This window comes from Penicillium cosmopolitanum (assembly GCF_028827165.1).
Source record: "Penicillium cosmopolitanum strain IBT 29677 chromosome Unknown utg000009l:1.0-9042332.0:1.0-9050551.0, whole genome shotgun sequence".
NCBI classification, from domain to species: domain Eukaryota; kingdom Fungi; phylum Ascomycota; class Eurotiomycetes; order Eurotiales; family Aspergillaceae; genus Penicillium; species Penicillium cosmopolitanum.
The window spans coordinates 4,827,834-4,844,444 of record NW_026622679.1 but is presented as its reverse complement, the minus strand read 5'-3'; the positions used below and the strand labels follow the sequence as shown (position 1 = coordinate 4,844,444).

At 44.4% G+C, this 16,611-nt stretch overlaps 4 protein-coding genes across 4 annotated transcripts; 2 read left to right on the top strand and 2 right to left on the bottom strand.

Annotated features, from left to right (window-relative positions):
* Positions 1 to 3,865: 3,865 nt before the first annotated feature.
* Positions 3,866 to 8,799, bottom strand: N7509_009874 (uncharacterized protein; the record flags this gene model as incomplete). Its single annotated transcript, XM_056634511.1, has 12 exons — positions 3,866 to 4,785; positions 4,860 to 5,447; positions 5,546 to 6,049; positions 6,108 to 6,873; positions 6,944 to 7,091; positions 7,156 to 7,223; positions 7,278 to 7,446; positions 7,533 to 7,624; positions 7,682 to 7,708; positions 7,741 to 7,832; positions 7,908 to 7,931; positions 8,001 to 8,799. The coding sequence occupies 12 exons, from the start codon at positions 8,797 to 8,799 to the stop codon at positions 3,866 to 3,868; spliced, it is 4,197 nt and encodes a 1,398-aa protein (XP_056485131.1).
* Positions 8,800 to 11,169: 2,370 nt separating this feature from the next.
* N7509_009873 (glycoside hydrolase family 18 protein) lies at positions 11,170 to 13,215 on the top strand (the record flags this gene model as incomplete). Its single annotated transcript, XM_056634510.1, has 1 exon — positions 11,170 to 13,215. The coding sequence occupies one exon, from the start codon at positions 11,170 to 11,172 to the stop codon at positions 13,213 to 13,215; it is 2,046 nt and encodes a 681-aa protein (XP_056485130.1).
* A 510-nt stretch (positions 13,216 to 13,725) lies between these two features.
* Positions 13,726 to 14,378, top strand: N7509_009872 (Chitinase II; the record flags this gene model as incomplete). The annotated part of the gene is made up of 3 exons (XM_056634509.1): positions 13,726 to 13,803; positions 13,886 to 13,978; positions 14,028 to 14,378. The coding sequence occupies 3 exons, from the start codon at positions 13,726 to 13,728 to the stop codon at positions 14,376 to 14,378; spliced, it is 522 nt and encodes a 173-aa protein (XP_056485129.1).
* A 454-nt stretch (positions 14,379 to 14,832) lies between these two features.
* Positions 14,833 to 15,639, bottom strand: N7509_009871 (uncharacterized protein; the record flags this gene model as incomplete). The annotated part of the gene is made up of 1 exon (XM_056634508.1): positions 14,833 to 15,639. The coding sequence occupies one exon, from the start codon at positions 15,637 to 15,639 to the stop codon at positions 14,833 to 14,835; it is 807 nt and encodes a 268-aa protein (XP_056485128.1).
* Positions 15,640 to 16,611: the final 972 nt, after the last annotated feature.

Here is a 16,611-nt window from a genome sequence, read left to right as displayed (position 1 = left end):
ACAGCCACCAAGGTCTAAGCAGAATCTATATTGCTCCGCCTCCAGTGGGTGCCAGGGCATTATGAAAACACCGGTAGCGATGCGGCGGATCGACTCGCTAAGGAAGCAGTACAACCAGTACAACCGGGCAAAACCTATCCTTTTCGGCCGCTACTGTCAAGGGAGAACGCGTATATCCGTAATAAGATTCATGCTCAGTGGGGACAAGAATAGAAGTTAAGCACCAAGGGCTCACACCTACGGAAGATTAACGACACACTACCAGCGCGGTACACCAGAAAACTCTATAGGAATTTACTCAGGAACCGCGCATACTTGCTGACACAGCTACGCATGGGCTACAACTGGCTATCTAGCTATCGAAAGAAGATTAGCTACAGTGATGATGATCAGTGCGAGTGCGGCACGCAGAAGACAGTCCGCCACGTTTTGATGGAATACCCGAGACTACGAGAGCCGCGAGCGGAATTAAGAAGACAAGTTGAGGACGCGCTCAAAAGTGTATCGCGTCTGCTAGGAGGCTCAAATAAAGGTGACAAAGGTAAACCAGACACCGTCTCGCGAGCCAAGACACTACGAGCTGTACTGGACTTCGCCGAGGTGTCACAGAGGTTTCGTAGTCGTGCGTCATAGGGACAGCCTAACAATAGGGATGGCAATGGGCCACGGTAGGCCTTGACGAGGCTCTAAGATACTGTCAGGAAGTGGATCACTCTACTTGTACATAACCCAAGATATATAGTTGTCGTATCCTGCATATCGTTCGCGAAGTTGAGACACTGGATTGAGATACAAGTATGATGATTATTCTCTAACTATGCAACCAGGCGCAGCTATTTGTAGTCCCAGTAGCTTCCTTCTGCCTAGAGTGATGATGGCAGCCTAATAGGCTGCCACTACTGTATCTATACGTCATGTAGCCTGGGAACTCGCGAGGGGACAGGGTAAATGATTTCACACACACACACACTCTCTCTCTCTCTCTCTCTGTAAGTCCCTGAATTTGCACTAACCATAACTACAGATAGTGACAAGCTGGCAACGTTACAGTTCTCAGTGGGTCTCATATTCGCGGCTTACCTGGCGTTCATTTAGCAACAGCAATTTACAGGCAGGGCTATCTCCCGACCGTATCAATAATAGAGGAGAGACTGCCGCTGATAGTATGATCCAAAAATTTGGCGGTAGACTCCGCAACCTGCATAATCAGCAGACAACAATTGATATCTGTTCAGACCTGCTAAAGGTTGGAGGCTATATGACTTAGTCAGCCCTTGATTGGAGACACCGAGAAAATCCCTTCAATCCTGCTTATTATGCTTTCCGTGGGGATGGACGCAGAAATGATGCTCTGTTCGAAGACTTTCCCTTCCACCTCATTTGGAAAATTGCTGATGAGAAAGGGCTTCAAGGTAAGAATGCATTACAAGAAATTTTTGTCGCCTTACCCCTTTTGGGTGGATAAAATATATGATCCATCTCTGTTTTTTACATCTGTTCCGTCAGCGTGAAACCATATTATTGAATACTCTATCAATATGAGGAACTATGAATAAATACTTATGTAAAAGTAAACAGTACACATTGTTACCTGTGAATCCTTAGTGTTATCTAATGATTTCGACGTTGGAAGTGGTCAATAAGGGTTATCGACAAAACAGTATGTAAAGTTGTTAGTATCTATGGAATACATTGTATAGCATATGTATCTTTATGGGTAGAACTATAATTTTATAAAGTAAACCTTAAGATGTCGTTAAAGTCACCTTATTTTAATATCATTTGAACCGTTAATTTTTCTTCTATCATTCTGTTTTAAAGAATCAAGAATAACTGGCACAGATACGCTGTAAATCAAGTTCAAAGTTCCTAATATTAGACTTAGCTGTTCTAATTATACTATTTTCTTAACCTGAGGGTTACTTTGAGGTGCAGTAAGGTTTATTCAGGTTTATCTCTGAGGTGTGGTGAGGTGTATTGAGGTGTAGTGAGGTTTATTTAGGTTTACCCTTGAGGTACGGTGAGGTGTACTGAGGTGCGGTGAGGGTTAGTATAAGGATCATCCACTAAGCTAGCCAATAGAATCTATCTATGTGAATACAAAAGACGATAGATTAATTCTAGTATCTAGAATAGGGTCAAACAGAGGCTCTAGAAGACTGTATATCTTTTTGTGTAAAGTAATCAGTAAGTTTCTTATCCTCTTCTTCTCTAGTATCTAGCTAACTGAATCTACTATATCTTAGCTCTTAGACCTCTATCTATCGTCTAACTTCGATAGTTAAGACGGGGTGCCAATTGACGTGCTATACTTTCTCCTCCCTGAAGACTCTCTATCTTAACGTAAAAACCAGAGCCAGAGCCAATACTAATCTGAGAGCTAGTTTAGATTAGTTCCTGACCTTCTAGACTCTCAGTCATATACTATACTACTTACCCCAGATACCCTTTTACGAATTAAACCCAACCGTATCAATAAGATCATTGTCTGTATACCAGAAATAATAAAGGAGTTTGTAGATTAGTAGCTTAAAACTGGCTATAGTAGGTTGAAGCAGAATCTTAACTAGGATATAAGTCCTACTTAATATTGTATAGATTACTGGGAAAGGTTTCAATAAGTTGTGAACACTAAAGATAGAAAGCTAGGCGTTATATATAAATATTGCCGTATAGTTCTCGTGTATCTAGCTATAAATTATACAGGGATATTGATAATACAGAAGTATCTTGATGGCCTAAGGTATAGATAATGATTACTAAAGCAGGTACTCTAAGAAACTAGTAGTGTCTATCAGCTACTTAGTAATATGGTATATTTACCTAGGTCTTTTGTTGGATATTAATACTAATCCTTAATTTACTATATCTTAGGCTGAGAGAAGACCAGTATCTATCTTTACCTAAGAAATGTAGGAGTAGAAGCTTCTTAACCTAATTACTGTAACGTATTTACTCTTTCTCTTCGTTGAGTACTAAGAATTCTATAACCTTATCTCCTATACCCAACTAGTACCTATGCTACCAAGTGTCCTATTAAGAAAGGTTATTCGTAAGTATCTCTGAGAGTTTGTTAGAGAGTCTTAACAAGAGATACTAAAATAGCTTTTACCTAATATGAAGATATTGATTATTCTTAACTGTTAGACTTTACTATTTAAGTATATATTTATAGCTATCACAGGATATTTTGTAGACTAGGAATAGGAGTATTACAAGGTACTCCTTGGATTTAAGCTAATTTCTGGTACTTATGCTGGCATTAATCTTGGTGAAGTTGTCATTTGGATTCTACGATAGTACTAGATTATTTACTGTATATTAGTGGTAACAACTGATAATACGTCTAATAATAAGATACTGTAAGATGGGAATGCTCGTAGGCTGTCTGCGTTGGCAGACGGGTCGATTGCGAAGAGACAACACCACCACACTCGCAGAGTGCAAGGAGACGATAGGCAAGCGTGACGCTATAGAGAATCAACAGAACGAACACCAGAGCGAATAACAGAACCTTTCATAAGCAGTATACCGATACCGCAACCTCAGCAGCCTCAGTAGAACATTTCATAAGGGGGAACATCCATGTTGAATTCATGATCTAGAACGAACGCTACTTATTCTCTAGAAACAAAGCAGGGGCCTTGTTGCTAAGGCTTCTGTCACATGACCCTAGGGCACCGATGTTGAGAGCGGAAATCCCCATTACAATACTTAATATAGTGGTAAATCAGTTAATCAAGAAACTACAGTTAGAATTAAGCTATCAGGTGTATACAGCCAATTCATTCTTGTTTTGCACATCCCAGTGCTTCCAAATCCTATCTTTAAAAGGAGCCCCAGGGCAGGGTCTGCCAGTCTCAGATTAAGCAAAGGTAGCTGTAGTTGTAGTCGTTACTGTCGAGTTAGAATCAGTAACACCCCAGCCCTGCGTTGGGCCTGTGCAATATGCATTTCCAATATGTAGATCCGAGGTGCAGGAATCTGCCGATAGAGATGGGTTTACAGCCAAAAACAGCGAAAATTCAATACCACCTTGTACACAGATTGCTGTGCAGCTCTCATCATACTTAATGACTGTATGCCAGCGTCCACATTTTAATGTAGTGCCAGCTGCCACCGTGCTATTTTCAGGCGGTGCCACGGTTTGTTCGGTGTAGCCAGTGCTAGACCCGGGCAACGAAGTGACACCAGGTGGAGGAGTCAAATGAGTATGGGTACCTGCTTGTGGTGATACGCAGAGAACACGTCCGTAGTTGACAGCCCAGTCCTGAAGATTGGTACATCCACCATTAATCCAGGGATTCAAACGGCGCAATGTGCCACTATCCATGTCAAAATCATCTTCAATGGTGCGACATGTGGAGTTGGCAGGATATGTGAAGACATTATCACACGAAAATGGCAGGCAGATATCGAGGCCTGCTTTAATGTGGTCACAGCTGATAATCTCTTCGGTTCCGATGAAGAGGGCCGCTGAAGAAACCAAATGCTTCTTGGCGATGGAATCACAAGTGTCTCCCTCAACGGTGGTGTAGGTGACATCAGACCCACAAAAGTCATTTGGCTCTTCAGTGTGATCTTCAACTGGTGGTGCAATATCGGTATCTCCGCTCAAACTGCACTTTTCCTTCACGAGTTTTAGGACTTTCCGATAGCTTTCATCGTAGAACGAGTATGGGGAGGATTGTGCCATTGTGAGAATTTTTGTATGGCAGTAGGAGCACAAATCCTGCTTGGCCATATCTTCTGCAAACCTGACCGCTGGGAATGCCTCAACCACATCTATGATGAGACGAAATGTTAGGATCATTCTCTGCCCCGGCAATGAAGAGTTGCAGAGAAGGTGGTTGACTCACCACTGCAATACTTGCCACTTTCAGGGTCTTGGAGACATGTCTGGTTCCAACCAGCCCACAGAACGCCACCGCGGAAGTTCATGACGTCCTCTTTAGTATCGAATTCTGAGCAGTGATGGGTAACATCCTCATACCAAGTCTGCATCGACTTCTCGCATTCCGTACTACAGACCATTTTGGCGATAGTTTTGTTTGTATACGACCTTGGCCAGCTTCGCTCGAGGAAAGAATAGGTCTCATCCGGACAATTGATCAATCTGGTCATTGCAGTTTGGCATGCAGAGGACAACCCTTCAAGCAAACCATCATCCTCTGGGCTCGAGTAAAGGTAGTATCCTGTGAAGTTTCGTTGTCCCACGGTGTCAGTTGGCTTTCGATACCATCCCAGCAAAGAGGAAGTGTATCCGTTTTTGACATCCCTTGACCACAAAGGGACACTATCATGTGGGCTAATGCTCTCTTGAACTCCTTTAGTAACCAGGTTGAAGATCCAAACATCACTGCTTTGTTCAATATAAAATACGCGCTGTTGGCAGCTCTCCGTATTGAGGCAGTCTTGAGAATAGTCCGAGAACCAACTGTACATTCCTGTATAATATTATTAGAGCTGCCAATATAAAAATTGATAGTAGTAGCAAGATAGGTCTATGTGAAGCGAAGGACTGTGGGAATATACTAGTACTTACCAGATCCCAGCAAGTACACCGAAGAAGAATCAACCACGCGAACAGCCCAGGACACAGCACATATCGAAGAATCATCGCGGCAATCTTCAAAATTAGGGTCACTTGGGAAGGTGCCGATCGAGAAGGGAGCAGGGGCTTTGGGAATGGGCTGGAAGTAAGGCGACTCAGTTTGTAGCATTCCCATAACCAGATTCTTTGCATTGGAAATCTGATATTGGTAAAGCACATTGTGCTCGGATGCAGTTCCATATAGCCAGCTGGGACCCGAACTCTCGACCAGAATACCTCGGGCAGAATAGACATCAAGTTGGTCCTGTGAGGAAATGTCAAGATCATGATCGGCTGTCCAAGCCCAGATATTTTCCATGTACGCAGATGCTTTAGGAGTAATGTGCATTAGAAGTGAAGCTGCAATGCAGTCCTTTTTCACGTGACCGGACTTTTTGGGACAATTAGCAGCTTGGAGCTTAGAGCCTTTGGCACCACCAACACGGAAATGTGAATCTGGTAAAGAAGTTGTTAAGGAAATATCAGAGTTAAAGAGTGCAAGTTTCCAACTTACCCCACAGGCCTACTGAGCCTTTAGTGGACTCATGGATGTTCCATTCCAATAGTACGGCGCCGGCGGTCGGCCCAGAAACCGTGAAAAGTAGGTCCTGGATCTCCATAATACCCAAATCCCCAGGATCACCAACCTTAACGGCCACATGAGGGGTTTCAGCGTCATGGAACTTTTCCCCGCTAGCCATTATTTGCGACCATGCCTGGCCAATGACACGGGACCCCTTTGGAATCTTCAAGGTGTCCTTGATGACGTATATGCCATGCGGAATGAACACGATGGAGGAGAGATTGGCCGCTATAGAGAGAACACCGTTCAAAGCAGCAGTATCATCAGTGACACCGTCACCTTTGGCACCGTAAGCTTTCACATCGAAAACCTGGCTCTGTCCCAAGTCGTAGTATTGCGGCCTCCGACGGGTAAACAAGTTTGCTTTCACATATTTGTTTTCTCCGACGAGACTTTCTTCACGCGTCATAGTGGGAAACTCGGATTCTTGAGCGAAATGGATTCCACTGGAGTTGACGTAGAGGCCGAAGCCCCATGCGTCAAGCAGGACCTCATTGCCTCCTGCAAGAATTATTTCTGAGGCTTTCTCTGCCAAAATAGCACTCTTCACGTTAAAGAAACCGACATTTTGCAGCAGAAATGCCGTGGAGTTCTCGCCGTAAAGCGATGTTACAATACCAGTAGGCGTGTTGGCAATGATAGCATCGACGAGAATAAATGATCCCACGCCCTGACCAGTGGACGTTGGGCCTCCAGCCTAGTTTGAATTTGTCATTAGATTCGAGTATAATAGGGATAAGAGTACTTTTGGGTAATTGTAGACTCACCCCGCCTGTGATGGTAATACCAGTTCCACAGCTTTCGATAACAACATCCTGCATGGTCCACGCCCAATCCCAATGAATTTGCATGGCAGTCTTGCACTGAACAAATACTAGCTGACTGGTCGTGAACTGCTGATTGCCTAGATATGCACTGCCTCTAATTTCAGAGTCGGATCCCTTCATATTCCGGCCCAGGCAGGAGGTAGGAGACATACCCAAAATTACCACCAACGAATGTTAAATTCGCCATGAATCCACCGCTCCCATTTTCCATATAGATTCCCTTTCAAAAGACATGAGTAAGGGAACTTTGAGTAAAACCCAAAATGAGACCTACTTGTTGCGTGTTTCCTGTTGCTTGAGACATGTAAAACTCAATGTTCTCAAGGGACGTGCCCTGTGCAACTTGCCAATGAATAGCACAGACGTAGGCACTGGGATCAGTACGTGTGATATCGACTTTAAAGTTCCTCACACTACGGAGGAAATTATTCGTATTGATATACCTACCATCAAAGTTAGAGCGCTCGTCAATTCGGAACAGAATGATTTAACAACTGAAGAGGCTTGCAGGTGTAAAAGTTTTACGTACCACTCTTCTTGATCTCCCACATAGACATCTGATGTAATAACACCTAAACCGACAAAACTTCCTGCAGCTAAGATGGTTGGGTAATTCCCGGGCTATTTTTGATGAGACTGGAGACATGCGAAGGCGGATTTCTTAGGTTTTGAACTTACATCTCCGAGAAACTGGGTGTTATAATACTGAATGATCGAAGTGCTAACAAGGTACGTACCCGGCGGAAGAAGACAACCGCTGGGTAAATTGTGCTAGAGCCGCAGTCGGCACCACATCTGTTGCCATCTGCAATGGCTTTGTTGATTGCGGCTAAAATTGAAATTGAGCATTAGCTTTCTTTGATTTCATTTGGCATTTCTTGCCCACTCATGAAAAGTATCATACCAGTATCATCAGTCACTCCGTCGCCTGTTAATATTCTCTTTATTTAGTAATGACTTCGGAAAAACGGGAAGACAATCTAAATAGTATGCTGACCTTTTGCCCCATAGTCCTTCACGTTTCGAAACACCTTATAACCTGATGGTGCATAAGGGCTAAGGCCTCGCTGTTCCAGGTTCGCCATCCAATAGCCTGACCTCGAAGCTCTCTTGGATAAATTTCCAACCTCTTCGGTATTAAAAGTATTTCCAAGAGAAATATTATCTAGCGATGGCGTTGCATACTCATATAGTCCACTAGAATGTTTGTATGTCTGCTGCGGGGTGTTGGTGTCATTCGATGGCGAGAAGTACTTCATTCTCGCCTTTCTTGCCAATTCCTCATGCTCTCCAGTCGAGGGAGTGGGAGGCTTTGACTCGGCCAGGATACGAGCCGCTCGTGCCAATTCAATAGGGATACTATATGCACCCTGGCCGATCGAGCTCGAGTTACCTTCATCGCGTTTCTGATGCGCGCCACTGGGACGAGGTCTCTGGGTGTCTCCAGATGCATAATCCAGCGGAGGTGCGTTAACCTTCTGGCCAACTACGCGATCAGAGTCGGCGAACTCATATTTGTTGTAGGTGATATTTTCGTAACGCTGTTTGTTCACCACTGACAACTTCTTCAAAGCAAGAGCTACCATCTCCGTGGCATCGCCCAGTCCATCTCGAGGAGAGCTAACTGGAGAAGAGGCCGACTCAGTGCGATCAGCCGCTGTACTTGAAACGGTTTCTACTCCACGATGGAAATGTTCATGAAGGTGGGCATGCCCCAAATGCCTCCCATGACTCTGGTGGGCTATGACAGCCAGTGCCTGAAGAGCTGTCCCGACAATAAGAGCGGAACACTTCATTGTGACGACTGGTAGCCTTTGGAGTACTAGGAATTGCTGGATAGAAAAGACCAAGTGTGTCAAAGGTAGGTTTTATTTCCAAGCGAACTTTGACCACTATCGACTGCAACATACCAATCCTCTTTCAGCATCCGGTAATATCCGGGTCTATTATTTCTCTTCTGGTGGATTCAATTCTTCTCCGGCCCCTTCTCTTTCTAGATTTCCATGTTGTAATTCTTATCGATTGCCATAAATTGTTGAGGCGAAGCGAACGGTCTTGGCAGGATGTAATTACTATTAGTCCATTCTTCGATATGTGGTTGCCCCATGCCTCGCTTTTGCAAGTTAGTCTTATTTTCTTGGGCTATAATAGCCTTGTGGAGCTCGAGCCATTGTTTGCCTCTTTCCAGTAGTGTGAAATAGTTAGTCAGTATGAACCACTTGTACTCCGTACAGTTCCTGAATTTCTCCGTATCCTTGGCATTGATCCGGCCTCTTAGAAACGATCCGGCTGCTTGGCATGCATCTAAGAGAGAAACGTTGCCAATCATCTAAGACATCAAACTATTGGTGGAAATTGCGATTTTGAATCTGGGCGTGAGACCCTTATTTTGAGCCAATTTTTCCTCACAGCTTCAGCCTACTGGTAGTAGTATATGGTTGAGTGGCTTGGAGCTAACAGGTACTAGGTAAGGACATCCGTTAGTTAACTATCCAAAGTACTACGACTAGTAATGTCCCACCTAATTTCCGATCATCCTGTTCACTTGTGAATTTCCCATGAATCTCAATAGTGAATCAAATATACTACTAGTAACCAAAATCTCATGCTACAGCTCGGCTATACTAACGATACCTACTAGTACTAGGGCCCGATGCTCAACGGGGGCGGAAGACCCTGGTCTTGTTTCATAAGACAATAGAACGATGTAACATGCGTATCCAGCTAGGGACTAGATCGATTGAAATATATGGATAGCCATCTAACATTCAAAGCTATGTAACACGCCTCTTCGCTTCTAGTACGATACCACTCCACGGAAAGCAAAAAATTCAGCACGCTACTCCATAATCAGAATTTCGCTTCGGAGACGCATGTTAATAGCTCGAAACTAGATGAAAGAAGGAATCCACCGACGGAAAGACCGGAGGATGACAGGGGCCGTCTAGCTATCTGGAAATCTTTCTCTGGTCATGAAATTGCGGATGTTGTTCTTGATCCGAATTGTTTTTAATAGGAATTATTTTGTGTATATCGCATCCAAGTCATTGTCAACAAAAGCTTCTGTGCTCTGCATAGGCACCGGGATATTGGAAATATGTTAAGAAAACGCTGGGGGCTCTTAAAGAGCCTCCTGCTTATCTTTGTCTTCAGCATCCTGATCGGAAATGTAGTTGCAAAAGGATGTAGCAAAGAAAGCCCATGTGCTACTGGCTGCTGGTGAGTTATTGTTGATTTTTGAACTGAAGACTTGGTTATCTAATGTAGTCTTTCCTATCACTACAGTTCAAAAGATGGATTCTGTGGAACAACTGAAGAGCACTGTGGTGCTGGATGTGTCGATACTTGTGATTACAAGCTTGGATGTGATGCATCAAATCCCTGTCCAGAGGGATGCTGGTAAGATGAAAGCTGTCTCGCAGAATGTGGTATAATATCTAACATTCGAAATCAAAACCACATAGTAATAAGTTTGGAATTTGTGGTCTAGGGCCTGACTTTTGTGGCAAAGAGAATTGTGTGGCAGGTTGCGATTCAAAAGCTGAATGTGACCCGGGAGACTATGGGTTGAAGTACGCGACGTCGAAGAAATGCCCTCTCAATGTTTGCTGCTCAAAATTTGTGAGTTTGTCGTACTTTATTGAAACGATCTGCATATACTAAGTTTCTAAGGGATTTTGTGGAGTGACAAAAGAATTTGTAAGTTCTCGACCAAGCACCCATGGATCTCACGCGATATTCTTAAAGGGGTTTTTTTTCTCTAACAATAGGTCGCATTGTAGTGCGGAAACAAAACTGTTGATCGAGGTCATTGCTCTGAAAGTGGACGGCTAGAGCGAGTAGTCGGATACTTTGAAGGCTGGGCGTCTCGGAGACCATGCAACCGGTTCTGGCCTGAGAATATCCCTGGTGGAGTTTACAGCCACATCAACTTTGCCTTTGCGACAATCGATCCCGAAACCTACCAAGTCAAGCCCGCAGATGAGCGCGATGTCGAACTCTACACCCGCGTCACCACTCTGAAGAAAGGCGATCCAAACTTGAAGGTTTTCATTGCTCTCGGAGGTTGGACTTTCAATGATCCTGGTCCTACTCAAACAGTCTTCTCCGATATTGCTAGATCGGAGAGTATCCAGAAAAAGTTTATTAAATCACTACTTTCGTTCATGGCGACCTATGAGTTTGATGGAATTGATCTCGATTGGGAATATCCTGAGTCAACTGACCGCAACGGGCGTCCAGAGGACTTCAAGAATTTTTCGAAGTTCATGGCAAATTTGAGGAAAGAGCTTGATAAATCTGGTGGTCGAAATGGAATCTCAATCACCCTACCTGCATCATATTGGTATCTTCAGCACTTTGACGTTAAAGCTCTTGCTAAATCAGTGAGCTTCTTCAATATCATGTCATATGATCTCCACGGAACCTGGGACATGGGCAACAAATGGACAGGCGAATACCTCAATGCTCACACCAACCTGACAGAGATCGACCTCGCCTTGGATCTACTTTGGAGAAATGACATCAAGAAGGACATGGTCGTTATGGGCCTAGCTTTCTACGGTCGTGCATATACCATCAACCCAGCTTGCACCAAGCCGGGATGTATGTATTTTTCCGGCGGTTTGAAGGGCGAGTGCAGTCGAGAAGTTGGAGTTCTGCTGAATAACGAGATCGATCAGATCCGTGAAGACAAAGGTGGCAAGCCGACGCTAGACAAGAATGCTGCAGTCAAACTCTATACCTGGGACAACCAATGGGTTTCATACGACGACGCTGATACCTTTAAGCTGAAAGCCAACTTTGCACGAAAACGTTGTCTCGGTGGAGTGATGGTCTGGGCAATGAGCCACGATACAAAAAACGCAGACTACTCCAAGGCCCTGGGAAAGGTCACAGGGTATATAGGTGATAAGCAGTTCGATATGGGTAATTCGAATGTCACTGAAAAGGAGAACCACGACCATTGTCATTGGACTAATTGCGGGTTACCGTGTCCAGCAGGTTGGCACATGATAGAACGTGATGATAAATTCAGGAACTATGACGGCGAGCCAATGATGGATTCTTCGGAGTGCGGAGAAGGTATAGGCTATCGTTCATGGTGCTGCCCACCCGGTAAATCGCCAACCTGTGGCTGGTATGACTTCAATAATGGTCGCTGTGAAGATGGATGTCCTGGTGATATGAAGGAAATTGGTTCGACTAGAAAGGGCTGCCGAGCTGATACGTCTCAAACGGCTTGCTGCACCAGTGAGATCCCATCCATGGCTCTCTATGATACGTGCGACTGGGGGGCCTGGCCTTTGTGTGAGACTGGTACCTGTTCTTATAAAGGAAGTACCATGACCTCAGAGCTTGGAAGATCCGCCACTGGCAGTGGAGCGCACTGGTGTCAAGATGATAGTGGTTGGGATGACTCCGTTTGGCCAAAGGGACAAATCGGCGAACAGAGATATTGCTGCAATACCGAAACGGAAAACCGAAAATGGAAGAATTGTGGGTGGGAGCAACATCAAGGTGCCCTCTCAAAAGACATGAAATGTGTCGGCTTCTGCTTGAATGGAAAAGTTCAAGTGGCTATGGATGTCCGTAACCATGGCTGTTATAATCGAGGTTATCGGACTCTTTGTTGCGAGCCCGCTTATTACACTGAGACAACTCGGTATTCAAATGATGTTCTGACATTTCAAGATGCCGTAAAGTCATGGGGAGGCAATCCGACTTGTGCGATAGGGTCTAATAAGAGATCTGTGGAGACGACGGCTTTGGCAGTTCGGTCTGTGCTTCCACCTTCAAAGCAAGTGAGATCCTTCTTACTAGAACTGTTCGTTGCCTACGCCGCTGCGAACTTGGCTAAAGTTGGCCCGCTTTGCGAAGTTTGGAACAATTACGTCAAGGAAAAGGGATGGTCGAATCTTGTGTGTGAGACTATGTGTAAAGGCGTCACAGATAACACATCTCACGATTCTTATGTAGTTCAATATGGGTATTACAACCTAACGAACGCTATAACATGTGATCCAGACCTTTGGAGCGAAGTTCTTGTTGATGGTGGTAGGACTGATATTATATGCGATTACGACCCTTGTACAGATGATCCTTCATTGTGCACGGAGGAAGGCTTTGATGCAGATTCCATAGAGGAAACCTCATCAGACATTGCGCGAAGGCATTTGGAATGGGACGAAAAAGTAAGTTTCTTGAAATAAACTACTATTTCAGACCAAATTAGACTGACAATTGCCCAGAATGCCGTACTTCATATCCTGGATAAGCGAACATCCAGAGAGAAAGATTCTTTCCTGTGTGATGATGGCTTACTTCAGGTAAAAGTAGAATTTTTTCGCCAGGGATTTCCGAGCAGTGGACAATGGCCTACCAATGATCCCATCCGAAGTGAGGCTATTGATAACCAAGATGTGACTTGTACCAACACACAAACAAGTGTGAGAACAGTTACGTTGACGGCAACGTCAAACTACCATAGTAGGTCAAATAGCCCGGGCTCTATCTCTCATTCATTCGAAGATTATTAACGTAACCAAGCGGAACATATCATTGAGCTACAAAGCATGTCCCTATTCTTCAAGTGGGCTGCGGAGACAGCGCGCTGCGGAGTAGATTGCAATTTTTTCCTCGGCTTCTTCAATCAGGACGTTTTGAGGGGAACTACTGCACTTCCGGGCGGGTACAATCCAGGAAAGCCGGCTGAAAGAATCATGGAAACACTTGGCAGCTCAAGAAACGACCAGCAGTTCCGTTTGTTACAAAAGCGTCTAAATGGAATGAAAGCGACGGTGAGTTGACACAATATGCGTCTTTTCCTGATTTTTGCCCCGTCTATTTCAACTTTGCTGATCGGGAAATACTATGAGATAGATATGGCGCGGTGCCGATCCTGTGGCTAAGACTAAATTGGCCTCTGCCATCAAAAACATCAATCCGTCACAGGCATTGACCGGCATTAAACGGGTATGATTTATATTTTCCAATTAATATGACAGCAACTGGTTGATAACAGTTATTGCAGGCAATCTCTGTATTCAGTTATTTGAATGACTCTGAGGTCTGGAAACGATTAAAGGCGACGAACAAGCTTCTTCGGCAGGAGCTTAAGCTCACACAAGACGAATACAATAAATCAACGGGAAAGAGCGCCAAACTCTTGGATTGCTGGGATGAGTGGTTCGAGAATCATTTGAACGACATGGTCAGTGATTCCACAGACTGGCTCACCGAAGCACTTAAGAAAATGGAAGATGCATGGAAGAACAAAAACAGCAAGCAAAGGGCTAAGGTACTCCGAATCATCAAGGACCTTCGAGGCCAAATCAGCAAAAAGGTTAAGCTCAATGTAAAAGATGTTTACTAGAAGCATGCTTTAATTTAGGAAGAGAACATGAATAGTGAGATAGCAGCCGGACAGAATCAAATGTCTATTGACGTGATACTTGAGACTTCACACCTTCAAGTTGTAACAATGAAGACATACTAATACTAATACTAATAGCACGTAGGCAGGACTAAAAAAAAACGAATTTTGCTAGAAGACTTGGTCCAACACTAGTAATAGAATATTGAATCACTATTGAGAAATAGTGAGTTTCCTATAATCATTGCGGAAATGGGATCGTGCGTGACGTAGTCCGAGTCCTTGCAAGATTTGAAGCATAGTTACTAAGTAGTTTTAAGAACCTCAAGTTGGAGGGTTTTCTATCGGTGCAGTAAATGTGAACGACTTCGCATATGTCTTTTTCTGATTATCATGACAAGATTTCCTATTCGGCTCCTCACTTCCTTCTTCCTCTCTGGGAACTCCTAGGCCCTTAAATCTTTTCTTCGTACCATAAAACACCATCTGCATCGCGGCGATTCATTTTAGAAATGTGGTTCATAGATCCTGCCCATGCAAGGGACAGCAGTCTGTTGAGATGGCACCGCACAAACCCCTGATATAAGCGACCCCTGCCCCTAGAAGTTGAGCTGGGTTCATATTCAGGGTCCACAACTGTCACCCAGGCACCATTTTCCTCAATCGCACCAGGTTTCGATAAGTCAGAAGCTTCAACGGGTTGAGGGTAGCGCAAAAATGACTGAATGGCTTCTGCATCTATGACCAGACACCAGCGAAATCGCACACCAACAGGAAAGAACTCATTTGTAACAAAATCTTTGAATTGCTGCCGAACTTGATCGATACTGGCTCCATCGAGGGTAGTTTTATCTTGGAACACGAGGGTGCGATATCCGTCGCGTAAGATTCGATGTGCATCCTCGTTCTCTTTCGGTCCATCTCGTAGCGTTCTTTCAAGAGTGGCAAAGATGTTTCCTTGGATTGCGTCCATGGCAGTGTCCCAGTGACTGTCGGATTCCGGGGTAAAGACCGTTCGATATATCGTATATCCCCATGGCCAGCGATTGATTTGCTCTTGCAAAAGCTGACTGGCTACTCCTTTAGGCCTATGGAGCTTGCTTTTGATATCACGTCGTCTCAGCCCATGCTCGCGCTCAGTCTCCTGTGGTGGAAAGTCTCCCGACTGAGATTCCCATGGCTTCTCCCAGTTTTCATGGTGAAATTTCCAAGGGAGTGGCACTCCTGCGGGCACCTTGTCTAGTGCCTTTGACAGTGACATGGCGGAATCTGAAAAAAAATAAATTCAAGTCTGCACTTGAGAATATTTTGGAAAGTCGAGGCCCGCTAACTCGCGCGGGCACTAGATTCCTTTATAACTATTTACTGTTGTACTAACAGTAGCTAGTACAGTTTGGACCAAGCCATCGTCTTGGCGCCAAGGAGCTTAAATGACCCATGTAACCTGGTGATACACCGATACCGTATTTTACAGGCAAGCACCTGGGGGAGCCGAGCACTACATTAGGGTCTACTCCGTACTAGTTAGTCATTTATGATCTAAGTAGTATTACCTGGTAGTTATCTTTTGACAACTGCACTTATACCTATTTCCCATGTTTATGATTCTCGCAGCTGTACACTATATTACCAGTGGTAGTAACTAACTAGTGTAATGGGGATTCCCGCTCTCAACATCGGTATCCTGTAGTTATGTGATGGAGGCCTTAGCAACAAGGCTACCGTTTTGTTTCGTGAGATTAAGTAGCGTTCGTTCGATACTATTAATAACAATATATATGTTCCCCCTTATGAAAATGTTCTACTAAGGCTGCTAAGGTTGCGGTATCGATATACTGCGTATGAAAGGTTCTGTTACTGCTCGTTTGATTATCTCTCTATAGCGTCACGCTTTGCTTATCTTGTTCCTGTACTCTGCAAGTGTAGTGGTTTTGTCTCTTCGCGATCGACCTGTCTGCTTGACAGACTGCCAGCGAGCATTCCCATTTTATACTAGTTAATGTAGTGGGGGAATCGCTCTGGTGATATCAGGTGACGTTGTAGGCCTCAGGCCTTGCTCCCATTTTGTATATAAGCCCTTGGTGATAGTTACCTTACCACCACCTACCGTTTGGGTTAATGTTATCGTTCCTTATTGTGGATTACGTGCGCCGGTAGTGACAGAGCTCGGATGCTCTGAATATTCTATCTCTAGGGTCCTGTCTACTCTCTATAATACGTGTACTCTACGGGT